The sequence below is a fragment of the Podarcis pityusensis genome (genome assembly GCF_964106645.2).
Source record: "Podarcis pityusensis genome assembly, chromosome: 4".
Taxonomy (NCBI): Eukaryota; Metazoa; Chordata; class Lepidosauria; order Squamata; family Lacertidae; genus Podarcis; species Podarcis pityusensis.
Window position 1 is genome coordinate 79899945 of NC_138027.1, and position 24523 is coordinate 79924467.

Below are 24523 nucleotides of genomic sequence, written 5' to 3' on the forward strand. Positions count from 1 at the left end.
GATAGAGCCAGTTGCCCACCTAGCTTGCTTCCCTCTGCTCCCCCTGGAAAAGGCAGGCTGGCTGGTGGGCAGGCTGAACCTTGAACAGGAGAACTTCTGTTAGAGCTGGGTGTTTACAGCAACCTTTGGTTGCAGATCCCACTTGTTAAATCGTGAAATGTGGATGGGTTTTTAAATATAACTTCCACAAGGCATTTTACTGGAAGCAGAGATGAGCTTATGTAAATCCCACTCCCTGATGGAATCGTTTCCCTTCCCCTTTGGGGTAATTTACATCTGTTAACTAATTGGGATGTCTGTCCCAGAAGCATAGGGACTGTAGTGCAGCCGCAGCAATCTTCATATTGTTAAAACCACTGCACTATCAACTAGATTCTATGCTGAACTTCACTGCAGCAGCATTAACTCCAGAAGGGGCCAGCTACTATTCAGTTTGGGAGCTGATGCTGATATTGTTGATTGAAAAGTTGGAGATTTTTGCAGTAAGAGGAAAAGTATCCTTCCCCATTATAGTTTGGTGCTACTGGGCATATCAATACAGTAGTACCTCTGGTTAAGAACTTAATTCGTTCCGGGGGTCCATTCTTAACCTGAAACTGTTCTTAACCTAAGGTACCACTTTAGCTAATGGGGCCTCCTGCTGCCGCTGTGCCGCCGGCACACGATTTCTGTTCTCATCCTGAGGTAAAGTTCTTAACCCGAGGTACTACTTCCAGGTTAGCGGAGTCTGCAACCTGAAGCGTTTGTAACCTGAAGCATATGTAACCCGAAGCCTTTGTAACCCGAGGTACCCCTGTAAGGCTCTATTCTGCATATGCTCCCCTCCCTTCCAATACTTCAAGTTACTGGCATGTGACTAGAGGTTGGGCAGAGGTAAAACTACTGGAAAAAAATGAAAACCTGCTGTGTCTATATTAATTTGGAGCGGTGTGGTCATTACTGAGAAAGAGGGAAATGTCATTAAAATCAGATATATGGGGGAAAGCGGTATTTCTCCCTTCCTATTAGGAATGGTTCATTTGTTTTGAAATATTTAATGTGCATAAACCTTTTAAAAGGCTGTTAAATCAGTACTGGTATTTTACAGTGGTACCTCTGGTTAGGTACTTAATTTGTTCCGGAGGCCTGTTCTTAACCTGAAACTGTTCTTAACCTGAAGCACCACTTTAGCCAATGGGGTCTCCAGCTGCCGCGATGCCGCCGGAGCACGATTTCTGTTCTCATCCTGAAGCAAAGTTCTTAACCCGAGGTACTATTTCTGGGTTAGCGGAGTCTGTAACCTGAAGCATATGTAACCCGAGGTACCACTGTACTAAGTATACTCAGAGACTATATACATGTGCAACTGCACATGCACATGATCATTGCTTTGATGACTTCACAATAAGTTTCAAGAGTTGTTGGGAGACAAACAGCAGAGAAATTTCACCCAGTAACTCCAATATGCACGCATATTGTACACTGTTACAGCAAACTGTGTGGTAAATACAGTAATTTTCTGCAAATACTACTACACAACGGCAGGTGGATGTTAAGTATTCCCCCCTGCTCCCAGCCAATGGCAAATGCAAACTGAAAACTTAGCAGCAGACATGGCTATGGCTCTTTTTAGTGTAGGTGCTAAAGACCACAGTACAGTTGACATTTTACTAAGAAGTACAATGATATACAAGCAACTCCCTGTTTGCATGGGGGTTGTGTTCCAGGTCAACGCGTTCGTCAGTGGCTGTGTGTAAGCCCATTCTGCCCTATTCCGGGGCCGAAAATGGAATGCGTGTTAGCGGTCCTGTGTGTCTTGGTCATACACAAAATGGCTTCTCTCGCTGTACATGTCTGCTCAAAAGTATGTTTGTGTGTAATAGGCCCTATTGCCAGGTATGTCAGCAACCATTACTACCTCAGCTTAGAGTTGCCCTATGGGGTTCATGTACCCTTATAACAGCTGTGTGGAGGGCAGAAATTCAACAGGGTAAGACTTTTGTACTATTTATTTTTTGAGCACTCCACTCTGCCCACAAAAGAGGACACAAATCTGCATATGGCACAAAGCCCATGCAAATCTGAGGCCTCTTTTGTGAGTGGTTCAGAGGGCCCAATCCACATACAGCAGGCATAGGCAAACTCGGCCCTCCAGATGATGGGAGTTGTAGTCCTAAAACATCTGGAGGGCCGAGTTTGCCTATGCCTGACATACAGTGTACTGGGTACGTACACACACACACACACCCCCACCCTGATAAATTACACCCATTTCTGCATAATTAGCACTATAACATTTTATGAAATGCAGGTTTCTGGAGCTTATATGAATATGTAGTGTTATGAATTTGACAAATAACATTCCTATTATAAACAGATTGCTTATACCAAAAACCTAAGCCTTTTAAAAAAAAATTATCACACTGACTTCTAGCATTATCTATGTAGCAGGTCTTGCAGAAGTTAAAAGCAAAACTCTTTTGACCTTGACTGTGTCCTTAGATTTAGTCCTATTGCAATATTTGCATTCCTGGAACAGACACACTTTCCTCCCCAAGAACTCTGTTAAGTATCTAATTCATTCAACATGTCCTGCTCAAATAACCTTAATAAAAATTAAAAAAAAAGGAAGTAGAAATTTAAAAATAAAAGCAAAATTTCCATTTCACAACATATTTTATGGGAGCTTAAAATATATTACATGGTAGGAAGCACAAAACCTGTATTACAAGGCGCAGCAAGTCATAGATTGAGTTTAATGTTCAATTTTGGTGCACCCAGAGATAGAAAGCACGATCAGAAATTAAGAGTAGAAGCCACATCACAGCGCATGCACACAAGCTCACACAACCCTACCTTAGCACTAATAAATAATGTACGACACTTAAGAACATACTTGGTTAAGAAATGTTTTTATTAGGAAGATTCATACTTCAACCTTTCAATGCACTCACAGAGCTCAGAGTGGTTTACAACAATATAATAACAATCCAAGAAAAAATAACAAATAAAATCTAACAGCAACAAAGCAATAAGAAACAGAAAACGTTCAGCAGAGATAACCAGACCAGAAGATTACCAGCCATTTGCTCATTTTAAGCAAATCCTTAATACATCTAATCACCACAGCTCTACTATCATCAGCCATTTTGTTAATTATCTCAGATACTTCGTGGAAAAAAAAGAAAGGACAGTTCGGAACCCTGGCAGAAAGGAAACAACATTAATAGCACAGAATGACAAGGAAGTAGGATGTTTTTAATGTCCTTATACTAATAGCACATATGAGGAGGGCTCTGGGGATATTATTACCCCACCCCCAGCAGTATGGCATTTATACCTATTCACACAGCAAAGGAAGGGGAGAAGTCGGTGTAGGAAAATCTGTACAGTATCCAACCTTCTTTCTGGGTGATGTTACTCTTTCCTGTGCTATTGTAAAGCATCACAGATTACCATGTTTGATGTGTGTGTGGGGGTAAACCTAGAGAGAAAGGATGAATGTGACAAAGTCTCCTTCGTCATCCATCCTTGCTATGCTCTCTGGTCCATGGTAGTAGTTAGAACACAGGCAAACAAGTCAGTAGTTCAAATTTCAGCTCAGCAATGAACTCACTAGTTTGCCTTAGGCAGGCTGCTGTCTCTCTGCTGCCTTCCCAACGTAGTGTATTAACAGGAAGACAAATACTAGCCTACTTAATAGGCTTGTTTAAAGGATTACTTGGCTAATATATGTAAAGCATTTTTGGTATGGGGTAAAATCTTTATGCAAAATGATAACGCACAGACGATTCAATTACTGGAAAGGAGCTTCTTCCACTGAAATAAGATGGAGCTCCTTTCCCATTGCATGGATTGGACTGCAACTCTTGTTCCAAAGCCCTGGCTTGCTGGTGAAGAACATACAGGGGGAAATGCAAACTTGTTTTCAAATTAAGCAACATCTTCTCTTCAGTTTCAGATATGCAAAACTACACACGACACACATTAGCGTAGCACCTGCCCATTTAATTGTTTCATGAAAGATGCATAGGGGAACTTCTGGAACTTCCGACACAACTAAGCAGCTATTAAACAATGATAAAATTCCTTAAACATCATTAGGTTTTTCAAGAATCTATGACCGTCTTCCTGATTCAGAAAACAAGTCCTGCAATAAAACATTATTTAAAAAGCCGGTCTGAAGCCAGGCTAAAATTAGCTCACAGCATCCCTCTGTCACACAAGTAATTTCAAGGTTGTATTTTTATAAAGCAATCTTTGGAGAATCGCAATGGTTTGTACCTGATCTCTAGGAGCCATCTATGAACAAGTGTACATTTCCCCTGGATGCTTCAATACAGACCTTCATTTGCTAACAAAGACTGTTCCAGGCAAGGTCAGGTCCTAGTATCAATCAGCAGATAAAGTTTCCATCAACAGACATATGTAATTATCATGCCAATTACAACCAGGTTTTTTTTAAAAAATCTTATTAGAAACACCAAGTGTCAAAAACACATTACAGTATTTAAGACCTGCAGCTCCTCCTACCAGTGTGCTGAGAAACAGCATACAATCTCCAGTCCAATTCTTCCAAAGCCATTTCTTCAGTTTTTAGCCAGCATCTCATTCTCTAACAAAGGCAACACACAGGAAAGCATTCTTCTCCCCATCATCAAGTAGAAACATTATGGGGGGGGGGGGGACCTACAGCACTGCTTCAACAGCACGGCATTTCAGTTACTGCACACAGACACCCCCCACCCTCCTTCTCCATATTAGCTCAAAAGGAGGTGCAAGAACCCTTCCTCCGCAATGCACAGACAGGAGGGATGCTGTGGAGAGGCAGAGTCAGGAATGATAATTACATCAATATCGCTTTAAAAAAAAAAAAGTTATCCCCTCCTCCATGAAGCAACCCCACCACCCAGCCTTGCTCCCACGCTGAATTGCTATTAGATGTCAGAATTAACACGGAGCTTTCATTAGCCAGCTCTCCCTGGCTGGAAGAGTTAAAGCACATCCCAGCGCTGCGCTGCTTTAGCAGCACATCTATACTGATGCTGCCTGCTGTTTCCTTAAAAAGAGGAAAGCTAGCACAGCTTTGAAAGATAATACAGCTCTGAACAGAAAAAGGGAAGGACACAGAATTTCCCTTCCATTGGAAGCAGCCAGGGAAGCCTAGTTTAGATGAAATACTTGTTGTTTTTAAATTTCTGCCTAGTTGGGATTTTTAAAATAAAATGAAATGAATGAAAACATAAATCCAGTGGGTCAAGTGCTATTGACATTTGGTTGTACTGTATCCCTTAAGTCTTTAAATCAGTGTTGGAAACTGGGATAGAAAAGCTAGGAGCCAAATGGCTTCTGGGACCTGGGTTGTGGGAGCCAAAATAGACTGTCTAGTCATCACTGGGGGAGGGGGGAGGCAGTCAGCAACACTTTTTATTTATTATTTTAATAAGCATGAATTAATATGCAATTCACATAAGTGACACACTGTTAATACCACATTTTTAGCAGAAATTGTTAATACATGTTTCATTGGGTGTTTACAATAAAACATATTGGTACCGTACTTCAGTTTTCAAAACACTCTACTCTTCATTGTTAAAACACCTTAATGTATTATCTATCCTGAATATATACTTCGAGGCTTCAAAGCACATACAGTGGTACCTCTGGATGCAAACAGGATCCGTTCCGGAGCCCCATTTGCATCCTGAAGCGAACGCAACCCACGTCCGCGTGTCGTGATTCGCCGCTTCCGCACATGCATGTGACGTCATTTTGAGCGTCTGCGCATGCGGCAAAACCTAGAAGTAACGAGCTCCGTTACTTCCGGGTCGCCGCAGAGCGCAACCCGAAAATGCTTAACCTGAAGATACTTCAACCCGAGGTATGACTGTACATTTCAGTAATCCTTGAGTGTCAGCTAGGCTCAAAATATGGCACCCAGACTTTTGGAAGTGCTTGCAATTAAGAATCTTTAGGAGCAAAATGCACCTGGTGCCCTGCTAATTTCAAACCCTGCCTTCAGTTTAAGAATGGCTTCAAGTTTACTCAGCTAAGAGAGAGTCTCAGCCATTGAGTCAGTAAGATCAGGTCAAAAGCCATGGTGGACTCAAGTAGGCATAGTCCTGTGATGGTCTTAACAAGGTACAACGCTGGCCACATATACTCTTCTCACTCCTTCCACTGTAACTCAGCATGCTAAACCGTAAAAAGGTTGGGAAGGACTGGGAAAGAGTCTGTGATTTAGAATGAGACCTGGGCTCAATTTTTCTGATTTACTGAGGACAAAGATCTCTTTCTCAGCATTGCTCTTTTCACAGAACATAGACAACAGATTCCACATCCTTCTTAAAGCTTGTGTGTTTCCCTGGACATAATCCCTTGGCCATTAATACTGCTATGACACAAGCTTGAATTTTTCATGGAGGGTGGTAAAAAAATGTTTTAATACAAAACAGCATTTAATTAATCTAATTAGAATTAAATAAAAATAAAATAAATTCCCCAGGGACTCCATGGTTCCCTCTTCTTCACATTAGAAACTCCCGCAAGCAGAGGCCTTACTTGACCTAGGCAGTTTGGCCCAGTGCTGGTGAAAATTTATAGTTTGAGATGGGCAATGGAAGGCGGAAGTGTTATGATCTTTGCAAAAAAGAAAAAAACAGCCATGTTGTTTCAGATGAGCACTATTTAGTTAAGACAAAAGCCACATTTTAAATTATTATTATTAATAATGATGATAATTTGATTTATTACCTGCCCTTCACCCTAAGGTCCCAAGGAGAGTCACAACAATTTAAAGTACTACATTTAAAATAAAATACCTTGCTTAGAAGCCGTTTTTTACTATGTTAGTTTTGGATTTATGAACATTAGAAAATTGAAACCAATTGACTGAGATTAAGCAGTCAAGTGCTGCATAAACCAGGGGGTAGACAACATGGTGAACTCCAGAAGTTGTTGGATTCCACCTCCCATTAGCACATAATAGCCAACAGGAATTATGAAAGCTGTAGGGCAACTCAGTATGAATTATGGGTGAGTAACCTACCCTTGAATTATGGTGCTGAAGGAGACTTTTGAGAGTCCCATGGACTGCAAGAAGATCAAAGCTATCCATTCTTAAGGAAATCAGCCCTGAGTGCTCACTGGAAGGACAGATCCTGAAGCTGAGGCTCCAATACTTTGGCCACCTCATGAGAAGAGAAGACTCCCTGGAAAAGACCCTGATGTTGGGAAAGATGGAGGGCACAAGGAGAAGGGGACGACAGAGGACGAGATGGTTGGACAGTGTTCTCAAAGCTTCCAGCATGAGTCTGACCAAACTGCGGGAGGCAGTGGAAGACAGGAGTGCCTGGCGTGCTCTGGTCCATGGGGTCACGAAGAGTCGGACACGACTAAACGACTAAACAACAACAACAACCTACCCTTCCTCTACAAAACCAGAATGCAAGCTGATTTTTGCTCCCATGTGTGGGAAGGCTGTGACGAGGAACCACAAAAATAGGCAACCCTTTGTAGGTTACCTGGAGCCCTGCATGGTGTGGGTCCTGCATTATGGGCTTTCCTTGAACTAGAGATAGCACACATGCAGGAATGCAGACTAAGTGCAAGACCTGTGTCTTCAATAGCTATTTGGATCGAAAATTTTGGAAGGCTGGCCTGATTTGCTCAAATATCCACTAATTATTTCTTGAGCCCCGGTCCCTGCATCACAAATAGTGTGAGGATTAACACTGCAAACGTTAATGAGGCATTTTTGTTGTTGTCCTTATGGGTTACTAGGATATGTTAATCTTAGTTCTTGCAGCACAGAGTACTTCCTATAAATAACATGTTCTTAACAAATTCCACTTCCCGAAGGCAGCAATCTCACCAGGAAACCTCTTAAGATACCCAAACCCACATTTTCCATTTCACGGTAGTTAAATTAACCCAAGAGCAAAGCCTCACTGCTTTTAAGTAATGAACTCTCCATTTACTGTAGCAGAAGTTACAACAAATAACACAAACTTGAAGTACCCAGAGGCAGGTGAACTGTGGGATTTTTCAACTGGTCTGATGGCAGAATCCATAATTCACAGCACACTATTAGTTTTATTTATGTGCCTCAACTATTTTAAGTCCCAGGAAATTTATTTCCTTTTTAGCCTTAGCTATTTTTCCCTTTTAAGAAAATTAATCTGATGCAGTAAGTAGCGAATAGAAGAAAACTCAATACCAGTTGGTATTCAAGTCCAGATTTTTACTCTGCAAAAGACATGTCAAACAACAAAGTGATGATTTAAAATATTCTGGCCTTACCAGCGGTCCTGCTTGGATCACAACCCAGAAGGCAGCTACATTTATCATCTACAGCTTTTTGAACCTCAGATCCCCTGTAGTCAAGTCTGACCCTCTGTCTAGGGTTGCAGCCTGAGTATTAAGAAAACCATTTGAAAGCCCCACCCTATCCCAAAATCAGCAGTAATATTATATCCAACCAAAGTATGTACATGGTATACTGTATACCTTTTGAGTTCTCCTATGTGTATAATATAATACAATTTATCCAGGGTGAGAATAGAAGCTTTTTTCTTTGTTTCTGAGAAAAATACACAACATTAAACAAAGCCACAAAGACTTGCGAAGTACCCAGACTAAAATGAACTTATAATGTCTGGTTTCAATGGATTTTTCAAATGCTTAACTCAGTCTATTAGATAAGTTCATGAAGATACCAACAAAAGGTAAGTTCGGTGATACAGTCATACCTCGGGTTGAATGTGCTTCGGGTTGAGCGCGTTCGAGTTGCGCTCCGCGGCAACCCAGAAGTAACGGAGCGCGTTACTTCTGGGTTTCGCCGCTTGCGCATGTGCAGACACTCAAAATGACGTCACATGCATGCGCAGAAGCGGCGAAAAGCGATGTGCGTGTGTGCAGACGTGCCGTCGCTAGTTACGTTTGCTTCTAGATGCGAACGGGGCTCCGGAACGGATCCCGTTCGTATCTAGAGGTACCACTGTATTCACAATACCAAGAGATGCTAGTAGAGTTGTAGATAGATGTTAATAAAGTTGTAGACAATGAAGTTGTAGACGACAGGGTGCTGGCGTTTTGCACCTGTTTCGCTCTGGCACTCCAAGTAATCAAAAGGCCACTGTTCGCCCCTGATGGGGCCCTTTAACTGGGGCTTGCAGGTACACACTCCCAAGATAGTTTTCCGGCCTTCTTCAGTGATCTAATCTCAAAGTCTTGATATGTATATTGATATTCAATCTTATAGAGAATACTCTTTCTTGGTTTAAGTTTAAGAGACTGATTTGCTTAGCCTTAGGCTGGGTAGTTCGCAAGTCTTTGTGGCTTTGTTTAATGTTTTGTATTTTTCTCATAAGGTTGATAAAGTATGTATAATTATTGTTCTTTGTATATTAATCGCCAACATGTTGCATGAGTCGCACTACTTCTATCAGCAGCACAGGTAGTATTTTTCTAGCTTTTTTTTTTTTTTTTTGCCAGTTGATAAATGTTGAGGAAGCCATTATCACAACAAATAGGGTTGCTTCTTTTGCTCAACCTGCTGCAGAAAATTACATTAGAAGAGTTCAGCATTCTAAAATCCATGAATGATTATACCCTATATACTGCAAAAAAGAGAAGTTTATTTCCAAAGAATTATGTATGTTTCTACGTGACTCTACAGAAGACTCCCACTGCATGGGTCACTGTTTCTCCCCCTAAATTTAAAAGAACTTCCAGTCCCCCACATGCTCACACAGGAGGGCAGTGGCTGTCTTAAAGCCTCTTGGAAGTCTCCCCCCTTCATGTCCTTAATCTGAGAAACTGAAAAAGGAAGAGTGTGGAGACTTGCAAAGCACAAGGAATTCTGAGAGGTAGCCCTGCCCACCTGTCACTCATTTGACATCATAATGACAACATGCAATTGATAGGTAGATGGCCCTTGGGAGTCAAAAAGGTCCTCTACCCAATTTAAAATGAGTAATCTACACTACCGCACCTGTACACCAGCTCTCCCAGACCACACAAACTATTCCACTTCATAATTGCAGATACCAGCTCTGTGGCAAATTGGGCCTTAGATTTGGGTTGGGTGGAACAATTGCCTTATGCCTGTTTTCAGATTTGGTCTATCCGTTTGTCTGTCAAGGAACATCTGCACATTGGACTCAAGGTCATGTTCCAAAATACACGTTCGGTTAGTGTTGCAAAAGCATCTGTAGAACATATTGGTCCATGTTGGCTTAGCTTAACCACAATGTAGCCTAACGCAAACCAAACTTTCTTGTTGCTACACACAACATAATGGAGATCAATGGTGGGCAATCTTTCTTTTAGAGTAGCCTGTACACCATTACTGAGGTTTTTCTTGAGATGAGAAACAAAGGTTTCCTAGAACAGAAATTGAACACCTGGAATCTAAATCTTGATCCAATATTCAATTCCTGTAGCTGGAAGAGGTAGACTCCCCACTCTGCTCAAAGATGGCCATAACTTGCAGTGTTTATTTTGCAAGTCAAGTATGGTGAACACAAAGAAGTGATAATGATACCACCAAGTCTAGAAAATAATGATATGCTCCTGAACTGCCTTCAATCCCAATGAAACTTGAAAGTTGTGATTTGTAATTGAGTATAGTCTTTATTTAAAGGCATCAGAAGGCGGTAATTTTATTTATAACAGAATTATAAAGAGGCTGAATAAAGGCCAACTAAGTTTTAATCCTTAATATTTATCGCAAAGCAACAATGGTAGGGTTGCGGGGTTTGTTTTGTTTTGTTAAGATAACAAGTGCAGTCATGTACATTTTAAAATTAACTTTGATGATATAAAGCTCTCTTAATCCACACTCCTTATGACTCCCATGCAAAGAGATTAAACATACAAATCAAGAGCATTCATTTGAGAGCAAGTCAGGCTAATCTTAACAAATGCAGCAAATGGCATTTTAATAAAATGCCACATTTAATCATCACATAGCATTAATTCCAAAAGGTATTTCAGGACCGAACAAGAGTACATCACTAGTACCTTGTCAGTTTGAGTACATATCAAAGAAAAGGAAAATTCACCCTTGAGGAGGAAAGCAACTCATTATATCATACCAGCAATATAGTTACGTTTTCCTCCTTTCTTTAAAATATTTACAAAAACTGTCAAAATCTTAAATAATCTTAGCTTAAATAAAAAATGAAGAGCTTTGATATGTGAATACTGGAAAAAAAATTGGGACTATCAAATGATACAACATTTGATTTTGAAAGAACTCAATTGCATCTAGTTTCCCCCCTCTGTGTTCAGTTCCCTGACACTATTATATAAGAGAGCCCATGGAATTTACTGGTTCAATCAATGTTTTAACAAGGCTACTGGTGGTCACTGGACAGAATTAAACTGGGATCTGGGAGATCTGGGTCTCGCCTCCTGAGGGAATATCCTCAGATTCCATTTCAAATATACAAAACAGGAATGTGTTCACATCTGCAATTCCTCTTGTAACCAAGCAAGATTACTACTGAAACACCTATAGTTACATTTACAGGGGCTTTCAATTTAAAGGCATTCATTCATAATCCCACATACAGTAGCTCTGCCCAATCACACAACAGAAGCAAAAATACAAGAAGTCATTCCTATAGTGCCCTTGGCATTGTTAGTGAAGGGCAGCTAGATAGCAAACTCATGGGGTGTCCACCCAACTGTCTCCCTTTAGTCATTACCTCTCTTTATTTAATTTTTATTTATTATTTAATTTTTTTATTTTTATCCCAGACTGGCATCTGTATTGGACTTGAAATTGTTTTATATCTGCTTTTTTATTGCTGATGGGGTTTTTTAAATTGTTAAATCGCTTTAAGATATTTTATGAGAAAAAGAGCCTAAATCTGTACTTTTATTTCCATAGGATAACTGCCTACCATTCTGTGTATGTGAACTATGCAAAAATCACAATGTTGGGAAAACCATGAAGCCAGCCAATGCCTCTACATAGCAATATACTGACATATCAGGCACTGTGATGTACAGTGGTACCTCAGGTTAAGTACTTAATTCGTTCCGGAAATCCGTTCCTAACCTGAAACTGTTCTTAACCTGAAGCACCACTTTAGCTAAAGGGGCCTCCTGCTGCTGCCGCGCCGCTGGAGCACGATTTCTGTTCTCATCCTGAAGCAAAGTTCTTAACCCGAGGTACTATTTCTGGGTTAGCGGAGTCTGTAACCTGAAGTGTATGTAACCTGAAGCATATGTAACACGAGGTACCACCGTATATCATAATGTTCTAGACTACTGCGATGTTGAAAACCAGTTATCGCCCAGCTCTACTCCCATCACATAGAAAGGGGTGTGTATCTCAATTTTAAACACCAGAGGTATTGAATGTAAACAGTATAGACTGCTCCCCTTATCACCTAAAGGTTCTCTCCCTTCAGCCACTGTCTGCCCTCGCTCAAGTGCTTTCCCCCTCATACTGGAAGTGTGAGCACCTGGGAGAAGAATTCTTGGATAGAGAGGCCATGGGAAGGGAGAATTCTGCACTTTCTATCCCTATGCCCGTTTTGCTGTTCTGCATCCTCATTCAATGCAAGGAGAAGGTGAGATTCATGTTCAGAATACAGGGGCCTACAAGGTCCAGATCAGGACAGCTTAAAAAGGCAAACTCTGAGCATCCTTCTTCTAAGTCTTATGCAGGTGACTTTGTTTAAGACTTTGAAAGGAATGGATGATGGTGTTATCTGCTGTCTGTCTCTCTGTCTTAATGGGCAGAGGGTCATTAAGGCCATGATCCTACTTTGAAAACAAGCCAGGGTAGATTACCCAAGCCTTAAAAATTGCCTTTTATGAATGAAACAAAGAGAATCCCCACATTTTGCCACTAGAACTGTGGTATATTTTACAATTACATTATAAAAATTACTTTAATAAAGGTAAGTACATAAATATAAGTTTTGAGTCCTTTCATGACAAAAGTATCATACAGAATATTACATCTGTAACCAACTTCATCTACATGAAACTGTTCACATCCACCCCTTGCTATCTTTTCTCTCTCTCACTCTCTCTGCCCTGACATTGTTTTCTTCACTGTTGATTTCAGATTAAACACTCCCCTGAGGCAGGGACTTGTGTTTTTGTTGGATTATAACACTCCTTAAAGTGCCACATGCTGTAATAATAATGATTCTCCACAGCATTTTTAGTACTACTAATAAAAAGTCCATGCTATTAATCTTCTTCAAAAGCTTTAACTTGGCTATCATTCACCCAGGATTAGACTGAATCTTAAGGAGCAACTGCAAGTTCAGGAAACATTGACATGGAAGCTAAAAATCACAATAAACACGAATCTCTATCCCATCCCAACGTTTGATGTGACCTTTTAAAACCCTTTAAGAGGCAAATGCAATAACTCTCCAAACTCAGGTTCTATATACTAACAACAACATTAAATTTCCGTTATTTATAAGGGGGAATTAGAGGAGTGTGTATTTTCAACCAACACTTGCCCCAGGAAATCAGACTAACCTTTCCTGAAGCTTTCTTCAAAAGCACAATCCTATTTCACCACAAAGATTTACTTCATAAAGTTTAAGGAAGGTATCGTCCACCACGTGACTAAAGCAGGAAAAGAAAAAGTGCAAGTACTAAATCCCAAACCTGCAGTCACATAACCAACAAGCAGCATAACTGACAGATTCAACTTCATGCAGTCCCTTTGCAGCGCAGTGGTTTCCTTGGAAACAGAACACAGGGGAGGGAGTTCGCACAGTGAAATCCTCATTCTCGAAAGAGATTTACTGGACACTTTAATAACCAGGCATATTTCACTTCGGGGAGTAACATCCAGTTTGTTCAAAAGTGCTGATGGCTCAATTCTATTTTACGTATTACGTTTAGAAGTCATATGATTTGTTGCATGTTTTTCGTTTGTCTGTTGCTCAGATGGCGAAAGAGGGAGAGTTAAAGGGGAAAGGACTTGCTCACTGGGCTTTCTGTCTCCCCCTAGGTGGTATATACACTGCTTTGACAATCGCTGCCAACCCCTATAAGTAATTAAAGCCCTCCTTTTCCTCCTGTTTTAAACTCCCAGCCATGTCTCCATCACTAAGCCTGTGACATTGGTTCAACAGCAACACCTACTGGGGAGTAAGGGTTCATACACCAAATATCTCACCATCTCATCTGTGTTGGTGGGTTAGATGGCACTAAGAAAACCGCCATACAATTTCTAAAACAGTCACTGAGATAAAATGTACACAACCAATATGTTTTAATCCTTCCATGGTTGATGATGTGGGCTGGTTCTCACCAAAACCAGATATCGTGTGCTTAGCCTTCTGTTCTAGACCAACGTTGGGGAACCTGTAGTCCTCAGAACTTGTTGCGTCTTCAGCATCCTTCAGCTCTAGCCAGCAAGGGTTATGGGAGTTGGAGTCCAACAAAATTTGAAGGGTCACAAGTTCGAAAACCCTGGTCTTGACTGTACCACTTAAGACTGCGGATGGGGGCTTAAATCATGGAACTTCCTCCATACAATCTTCCATATCTTCCTGATGACAAGAAGGATTCCAGCTAGCCTAGACATTCCCTTGATATGCGGCTTTCATGTGTGAGGGAATTTATGTATGCTCTGTTGTTGTGAGTGATGACCCAGAAGAAGAGGAAGAAGAGTTTGGATTTGATATCCCGCCTTTTACTCCCTTTAAGGAGTCTCAAAGCAGCTAACATTCTCCTTTCCCTTCCTCCCCCACAACAAACACTCTGTGAGGTGAGTGGGGCTGAGAGACTTCAAAGAAGTGTGACTGGCCCAAGGTCACCCAGCAGCTGCATGTGGAGGAGCGGAGAATCAGGGGTTGCCTGTATTAGTGGTGTTTGTAAGAATTAGGATTCTGCATTATGTTTTTATAAACATAAACTGGAAATACATGGGACAGTGCTGATTGGTGAAAACATGGAATTAGCCCTCAAGGGCTATGATAAGAAACATTCTGTCCACATAGATTTTAAGGCCTACGTGGAAATAAAAATAAAGAAAACAATTCCTTTGACAGAAGCGGGGGGGGGGGGGTGCACCTTCCAGACCTTCTGTGCTCTGTCCACTTTATTATCTGAAAATACCCGACTTGTAGGCCTTTGATTATGTCAATGTAACAGTTTCTGTTTTGTATCCAAGTTCAATTTATTTTTCTTTCAAAGCCATAAAATAGCAATCCATTTCTGCCAAGTCCTTTCTGAATAGTTGTTTTGGGTTTTTTTACACAAAAAAGCTCAGGAACTCAAGAGCCTGCCAACCCAAATCAGAACCACAAAGGCAGGGTGACTAGCCTCCCCATTGCCACAGCCAAAACCTCAATGAAAATCTCCCCTCCCCACAAAGGTCTTGCACAAAATACCAGTGACATAAATCCACAACGCCAAGAAGAACCCAGAAACTGCCAAATTACCTCAGACACAAAACAGACATTTTAGTCAATGGCTATAAAAGCATCACTGCTCTAATTTCTTTGAAGCATGTCTGTGCAGAGACCTCTCACCAGGAATCAGATGAGGGAGATAAGCTACCAATTTCAGCCACTGAATTTGCTTTTAAAATGAACAGAAAGTATCAAAGGCCAAGGGGAGTAAAGAGGCCTATCTTCTGCATACAGCAGAAACGCTAGATGCACCTCTGCAGGGATGGAAATACACAATTTAGGGGCTGCCACAGAGAAAAACCTCTCCCAAGGCAACATTTCCAGCACTCCAAGAAAGGTGGAACTATCAAGAAAGGTCCCTCTGTTCATCTGAACACTTTGGGAATTTGTAGGGAAGCCTCAGACATTTGAGGCTTTAAACACTAATGTGAGTGCCTTGAACTGGATCCAGAAAAGAACTGCAGCCAGTGCAAATGTTTTAGAAAAAGAGGTTAAGTGAGTTCTAAATGGAACCACAGACCACAAGCTAGTTGCTGCATTCTGGACCAGTTGGAAGTTTCCAAATTGCTTTCAAGGGCAGCCCCAGGTAGAGTATGTTGCAATCTAGAAGCCATACGAAGTACAGAATACAGTAACCAAGTAATACCTGCCCAACAGGGGCCATAGCGAGAAATAGGTATAGTGGTACCTTGGGTTAAGTACTTAATTTGTTCCGGAGGCCCGTTCTTAACCTGAAACTGTTCTTAACCTGAAGCACTACTTTAGCTAATGGGGCCTCCTGCTGCTGCCGCGCTGCCGGAGCACGATTTCTGTTCTCATCCTGAAGCAAAGTTCTTAAACCAAGGTACTATTTCTGGGTTAGCGGAGTCTGTAACCAGAAGCATATGTAACCTGAGGCGTATGTAACCCGAGGTACCACTGTACTCCTAGCCACCAAGATCTCTTGCGTCTCCAGATAAAGATTGCTCAGGTCAATTAATGTCAGTTCCAACAAATACCTGAACTGTGTGTGTTGAAGTTAACAAAAACCTACGTTTTCACATTCTTGGTCTACATTCATCTGGCTGAGGAAAGCTTTCTTCCGATTATCCAAATTCATCCTCCCCCCCAATCGTTTAAGCCATGGTGTGCATACTCCAGTTAGCATACTGGGCTAACTGGTACTGCAGCATATAAATGTGGATTAAAAACCCCATTTTAAAAAGTACTGTGGAGTTCTCCTTTGAAGTATAGTTAGCTAATCTAATACTAAATAAAGCCAAGGTTAATTCCAAGGTAGTATCAAGTAAAGCAAGTCTCTTCAGGGAAATTATTGTCAGTTCCAAAAAAAAAAAAAAAAAAAAAAAAGTCACGTAACTTGATATAAGGTGGCAGTAAACACAACATAAAATATTTTTTTAATACCTCATTTCATATTTATTATGTTGAGCCAGTCTAGCTTAAAGATTCAATTATCAGCACAAAATGTAGCAGGAAAACTTTCCACTTACTTAAGTACACCCTTTAAGGGTAAAATTAAGTGGTGATGGTCAAAGCAGTTAACCAAAAGCAATGAAAACTACAATTTTCATCCAAGCTGCCTTCCATTTAATTATTTTAGGAAATAAAAACCTGAATCTTGGGTAACTTAAATGGGAAGCATTACTACTTATGTATCACTAGTTCACAAAAAAATGAAAATCCAAGTTCTGCACCTGCAGGGGGTTGGACTAGATGACCCTCTGTGTCCCTTCCAACCCTACAATTCTAAGATTCTGTGATATACTCCTGATTTTCAGGAGGCAGTATGGGATTAATGAATGAAGCCTGTACTTGATAACTGGATTTAGCAAAATGTGTAATGCATAACAGACGACTTTCTGCCAGGGTGTGTGATTTCCTTTCTCATTTGAATTTCCACATTATTAAAATGACTACTATATTGATAATAAGCTAAGATGAATCTGTTCCAAGATAATTAAAGAACACCTGCTGGAGTGCAGAATTACCATTTCTAGCAGTGTGCTGCTGAAGAAAGCTCTGCTGGATGTCAAACTAAGGGGAACTTCCCCCCCAATCTTAACCCAGCTTGCCTGATGGCTGTCTTCACCCCCCCCACTCATAAATATAATTGCTCAAGATTTGTAGAGCCTGTGAACATAGCAGCTGTGAAATGAAATTTACATAAATGTATAAAGTGACAATTTGCATTTTTAAAACAAGTTGAACAACTGACACACATACTGGCTGTGTTTGGACATGATAAACCATATTCTCCCCCCTGTATTTTCTCCTCAGTGCAGCTGAAGCTTTTACTTTCCTTTTTAATAACTCCAACTTAGCATTATACACAACCTGACCTGTGGTTAATCTGAACTATGGTTTATTGAAACAACGCAGCTTCATAACCATGGTTTGGCAATAGTTTAAGATTAACCACAGTTAGTCAGGTATGGGTGAAATGACAAGCTGCAGCTAATCAAAAACAGAAGCAAAAGCTTCTGAAGTCCTCCTTGTGGTCATGCCACAGAGGAGGGGAGGATACACCCAAGCTTGAGGCTCACAGAGGCTCTTTTCCATCAAAATAAACCATGGTTATATTGTGACATCTAACTGCAGCTATTACAGATTGATATGCTCTCATTTTTCTTGGTGTATTTCCATCATAAGCCCAATTAATATCCTATTATCAATTTTAAACTGTTTTGTTTCCCAATCACAAAACATCTTATTTTCGTACCTTTAGCAAGGCATTCCTTTAAAGCCCTAAATGGCCTCGGTCCAGTATACCTGAAGGAGCATCTCCACCCCCATCGTTCTGCCCGGAGACTGAGGTCCAGTGCCGAGGGCCTTCTGGCGGTTCCCTCGCTGCGAGAAGCCAAGTTACAGGGAATCGGGCAGAGGGCCTTCTCGGTAGTGGCACCCACCCTGTGCAACGCCCTCCCACCAGATGTCAAAGAGAAAAACAACTAGCAGACTTTTAGAAGACATCTGAAGGCAGCCCTGTTTAGGGAAGCTTTTAATGTCTAACAGACTATTGTATTTTAATATTTTGTTACAAGCCGCCCAGGGTGGCTGGGGAAACCCAGCCAGATGGGCGGGGTATAAATTATTATTATTATTCCTTTTCTAATTAAATATCTGCAGTGATGAAAAAGAAATGTTTATATCCATGTTCAGTACAGAGGCTTCCTACAGAGGCTTCCTAATGAGCAAAGGTTAATTATTATTTCATTTGAGTTTTTAGGTTGGGATGTGAACCTGATCCCTCTGGCCCCCATGTGCATTCACTCTGCACCTGAACATTTGGTACCTGGAAATGGATTTTTCTCTTGCAAATTTACATCGTCAAATGTAGATGACTTTATTCACCAGAATCCTATAATGTCCTTCCAGTATATGGTATCCATCCATTGATAGCTATTTTCACCACCAAGTATTTCTGAATTAAAATAAAAAAAAATCCTTCCAGTAGCACCTTTAAGACCAACTAAGTTAGTTCTTGGTATGAGCTTTCGTGTGCAAGCACACTTCTTCAGATACACTGCTTGCACAGAAGAAGTGTGCTTGCACACGAAAGCTCATACCAAGAACTAACTTAGTTGGTCTTAAAGGTGCTACTGGAAGGATTTTTTTTATTTTGATTATGGCAGACCAACACGGCTACCTATCTATTTCTGAATTGTACAGGAATTGCAGCAAACTCAAAAGCCTGTTTGTGCAATCAAGATAACTAAGCAGATTTGCCCAAAGCATTTTTTCAAATTTAGCCACTTATCATTTACGGGGGAGGGGGGGGGTAGGTGTGTGTGTGCAAAATATCCCAGGATATTTTAATTCAGTTGTTTTCAAACACTTTATTAACCTGGCTAAGGAATGTGTCCTTGTGCAATACTTCCAGTTTTGAGTCTGATTCAACATTAACATCCTAGAGCTTCTGGACAGTATTATTGTCGGCTCACAATCAGAATGTTCATGGTGGATTTCAGGAAACTAAAATCTGCTTACATTGAATAAACCAGGCAACCCTTTTGCTCTAAGTAGCTAGCTGCAGTGTACGGCATAAACGGGGGTGGGGTGGGGGGGAGGAAGCATCTGCAAAGTGGTAGACAATGGGGGGGGGGGACTCACTATTTTTCCAGAAACATGTCTACTGTACGCCAAATTAATTACCCTACCTACAAAGTATCAAACATTAGCTGAATAACCGTATTGAAAGCAAGTTCTGAAGTTCTAGGATGCAATGAAAAGGTGCAAATGCTAATCTAAAGATAAGTTTATCACAAAGCATAGAACTCGTTTATCCTACATTTTGCAGAAGCAGGAAATGGATGTGCTGATTGGAGACACAGAAGTGAGAGAACACAGGTGATAGAGCACATATTACACGCAGACTGAAAAGCTATTGGCACAGCATCACACATTTGTTAACAAATTACCTCCTTCCTGCTCTTAACACTTTTTCTGTCATAAACACCCCTCTCCTGTGCCGGTTCTATATGAATAGGAGAAACAGGAATATAGAGGTGAGTGTGAGAGGACACAGGGTCAAAGATGTGGGAGGAGAGGAACTGAGTTTCCTAGCAACATTTTTAAAAATGTATTCCCTGCTTTGCCCATTTTCTTTGTGACTTTATATATGACATAGAGGAAGACTGGATTTATTGTGAAGTGTTTCTAAGGTGTAGCACAGATTGCCTTACCTGGCTGTACTGCCAGCATCTTCTGCTTATCTTGCACAAGCCGGATGATGTCCGATACCACAATGTGGTGATCCATATCTTCTTTCCCTTCATTAGGTTGATTGTCTTTTGAAAAACAGCTGCAACTTCCATTTTCTTTACACAGGACAAACCTCCAGTAATTAGACATGAAAGTATCTTACTTCAATTCCTACAATTTAAAAAGAAAAAGAAAAGTTTCTTCCACAAGCATGCTCATGTCCCCAGGTTTTCTGCACCTTGTAAAGTACAACACATCACCTAATTCTAAACTGGAGGCCACTTTGTAGGGACTGTTTCAAAAACTGGAATACAGATTTTGCGTATTCTGTAGGCCTAACAAATATTTAATTTGTGCAAATGTTTTTAGACAAAAGACCAAGCTGCTGATAATTTTGCCCTTTGTAATGCTGTATATATTATCTCATAATGTAACATTCCTTTTCAGAAAATGATTTCTGGCATATTGAGAAGCATCAAATCACCTCTCACAAGCTGAACCTGGCAGGATTATAGAGATAGCTGGCAATGATTAGCCTAAATGTTCAGTTTTCTGAAGAGTTATCAGGCCAGAAGTCACAGAGCCTATGTCCACTTCCCTGGGAGTAAATCCTACTGAACTGAATAGGGCTTACTTCTGAATAAACGCAAATAGGATAATGATTTACCAGTCAGAGTACTTTTCTTATTTTTGGTTTCCTTCCAGAAACTTGTCATCAAGCTGAGGGCAGGAGGCTTTTTAAAATAAATAAATGTGTATGCAGAAGATAAAAAAAAAAGATCCTGGGTCTTTCAGCATTCTGGCAGCCTGTTTCTCAAAAGCAACAGCTCCAAAACCAAGAAAGCGATAATATACCCATATTGCACAAATTCTCGGCAGAGATGAATTTTGCCCAAGACAGAAGACATTTAAAATGCATTAAATTCCCTGTTTTCATCCATTTTTAACCAGGTGACAAACTAAAAGCCATATATAGCCAAGGGCATTTCCAGTAGCAGCACCCTCATCTAGAACTCTCCCCCCAGGAAAGTCTGGCAGGCTGTTTACTATGAATACTTTATTCATCTAGTTGATAAATAAATCTAAAAATTCTTCCAGAGGGCATACATGGAGCAAGGCTATTCTGCTGTTGGCTTGCTGCTTGCAGATTATTTTAAGGTTTGGGGATTCTCATTTTTAGCTGTTGAAATACTGTATTTTTATGGTTATGCGTATTAATGTTATTTGTTGTGAGCTGTCCAAAAGGTTCTGAGGAACTACAAAAGCTTCACAAATCCAACCAAACCACATAATTTTGTAAAATTTAAATGGATATGAATTTTAAGGGGTATGAAATATTCTTTAATATTTCAAGATATAAAGTCTATACCTCCCCCCAGCCTGCATTATTGTGCACCTTGCTAAAAAGTCACATATTTGGAAAAGACATGGAAAAGTGTATACAATTTCCAGTGGAACAATTCAAGAGAACTTCAGTAGCTCAGCAGCTCCAAGCAAAATGTAATTGCGAATTAAATTGAGACATGGCATTTTTTCCCAACCACACAGGAAAAAAGGGAACAATTAACCTGAAAGAGATTATTATGACATGATATCTTTTCACCCTACTGGTTGCCAATTCTTCATAATATTTACTTCTATGAAAAAAGGAAAAATATAGATTTTTAATACAGGACTCTTTCTTGAAATATAATGTACATTTTTTTTAACACAAGACCAAGATAATCAATTCAACAATTGCTTCCATTTAATGGGGTTGTATTGTATGCACTGTTGTGCTTAATGGAATTTACTCGCAAGTAAGTATGCCTGGCTGCACACCTTATCTGGGAGTAAACTCTGTTAAATACAGTGGAACTTAACTTGCAACATAACATAGGATTGGGCTTTTTCATTATCCATGGATATAAATTATATTTTTAGGTTGTGGTGCTAATATCCAACCTATGTCTCTGGGAAGGGTAAGGATCCAGCAAAAAGCACAGAGGAGGCAATGCTATTGCCATTAGAGGATCCTGAAACAAGGTGATTCAGCGGCAAGAAGGCTGCCCAAGAATCCTATCCAGGTAGGTGCTGTACACAACTTATACCTGGCTGACAGGTATTTCAGGGCTTTTTATGCAGCAATGGCTGTACACGCTCCATCCCATTCTACTGCTCCCCAGATTGCCATTTGTTCATTAACTGCAATTTATGCACTTAAAAACAAAAACAAACCACACTATCTATCCTTTCAACACGTAACTGATCCCATCCATGGCTGCAACCTTACCACTGAAATGAGAGTTAAATCTCATGAAAGTCAATGGGACTTAACTTCTGAATAGATATGCACAATATTACACTGTATACTAGTGGAGACTGGCCCATTAGGGAGAAAATGGCACACTGTCCCACCATCCCTCTCAGTCTAGCCTCAACCAGCCCCAACCCCCATGCTTGACTTCTTGCTTACAAGCAGTCCAGAAGTTGGAACTGCATGTGGCAACCTTCGCTTCCTTTGTTTTCATGTGTGTTTGTAAAATTCAGCAGGCAGGCAGGGGATGGAAGTAAAATTTGTTGGCTCTGGTTTAGGGTTGCCATATTTCAAAAAGTAAAAACCAGAACACCCCGAAAGTTGCCGAACATTTTTTAGGAAGATCCCAAGACCTGTTCTTGGCTTCTCTACCTTCCATATTCCCAGTTCCAATGGACACCCGACACCGCAACTTTATACCAATATGCAATAACTGAAGCATGCAACTCTAATTAGGCCTACTCAGACATGTATATCTGATGTGTATTTTAATATGTAATTTTATTTTATAATGTGCATTTTTGAAACTACTAATTTAATTTCTATTCTGAATTTTTTTAAGGTTCCCTAAGTTTTTTTAACATCTGATTTTCCTGGCAATTTTAATGACTGTTTCATGTTAAACAGCTTATTCGTGTTGATGACTAAGCAGTATATAACAGTGTTCGAAACTCCCATTGTTCTAGGCGCATTTTGCAGCAGAGAATTTCATTAGCGTGAGCAGTTTCTGAGTGCAGTACTGTGCCTAAGATTTCAGATTAAACCTTCAGAGTGGAAGGAGCTTTTTCTGCCTCCCCACTTCCAGCTACTCTCTGAAGACTGGGGAAAAGACCCTCCTAAGGATATTAAGGGGGTGGGCAGGGGAAGGACTAGACCATGTGAAAAATGAACATAATATTTTAGCTGCAGTTCATTCATTTTCAGCTCTGTATTCTTGTTATAAAAAAAGCTCGCCTAGACATTTTGTCGTTGCGCCTGTAACCTAGGTTTAAGATGCCATTTAGCTCCTAGCTCAGTTTCTAACATAGTTATATAAACTTGTTAAAATAAATTCTCATATTCCCACTTGCAGCTGGGACATTAAGTTGATAGAGACAACATATCTTGCGAACCGTCCTGAGATCTTATGATGAAGTGCGGGATATGTCTAATAAATAAATGTGAAAGAGGAAGGGCAACACACAACAGAGTCCAAGGTGTCTGTCCTTGTGCCTTTCAGCTGCTGTGTGAGCAAAAGGAATTTCAGCAAGTGCATCTTTTCTCACGGCAGCACCAACATCTAGGACATGGCAAGACACACCTGGTCTAATTCCCTCCAATACACAACAATGGACATTACAGGTGGACAACTCAAGCACTCTCGCTTTCAGGAAGCAGTCTTTTCACAGTTACTAAGGTAGGGAAGTCCCTTTTGAACTTAGTGGGACTTACGAGCAAGCGGGTGAAAGAGGGTGCATAGGAAGTCGCCATAGACCACGCCAGACCAATATCGTCTCTGCAGGAGCAATCTAGGGGTTTCAAGGCAGGAGTTTCCCCCAGGCCTACAGAAAGACAGAGCCTGAGGGAATTTAACTCGGCCCCTTTTGCATGCAAGGCAAAGCCCTCTCTTACCCCCAGGGCTACGGCCCTTGCCTCCAATCCCCGTAGACGAGCCGGTGCTCTGGTAGCAAAACTGGGTTTCTCTCCAAACTCACAAAGGAACCGGCGGGGCGTGAGGGCGCGGGAAGCGCCGCTTTGCAGCTAACCTCCCCTCACCTTCCTTTCGCAGCAAAGGAGGGCGAAGAAACAAACACAGCACCCACCCACCCCAAACTAACGTGCACTGAGTAGGAGAGCCGGTAAAGGCGGGAGCAGCCGGGATTCAAATCATTCCCGCACCCACCCACCCCCCGGCTACTGCTTGACGAGGAGGAGCCGCCTGAACCCAAACAAACACACAAAGCACATGACTCGCGCTCACCTCCAGGACCGGGATGCTGCTGCTGCTGCTGCTGCTGCTTGTTCTGAGGGTTGCGACGCTCCCCGGCAAGGTGCTCCCTCCTCGCCTAGCGGTCTTCCTCTTTTTCCGCGCCCTCCTTCACCCGCAAGTTCCTCTCCAGCCTACGGCACGGGGAGGACCTGCCTCCTTCCTCCGGGACGC

General features: G+C 41.1%; 1 protein-coding gene across 7 annotated transcripts in view; it reads right to left on the minus strand.

The window, feature by feature from the left end:
• Positions 1-24523, minus strand: part of MCF2L (MCF.2 cell line derived transforming sequence like) — a 117769-nt gene extending 93246 nt beyond the window's left edge. For 3 of the 7 annotated variants that reach the window (XM_081002960.1, XM_081002957.1, XM_081002952.1), the window contains exons 1-2: positions 24344-24522; positions 20069-20258 (exon numbers count right to left, since the gene is read on the minus strand). In XM_081002960.1, coding sequence (XP_080859086.1) covers positions 20069-20237 — 169 coding nt within the window. In that variant the 5' untranslated portion in view covers positions 20238-20258; positions 24344-24522. Of the gene's footprint in view, positions 1-4512; positions 5126-13497; positions 13661-20068; positions 20259-24343 lie in introns of those variants that run through there. The other 4 variants (XM_081002958.1, XM_081002955.1, XM_081002961.1 and 1 more) reach the window with 4 other exon arrangements.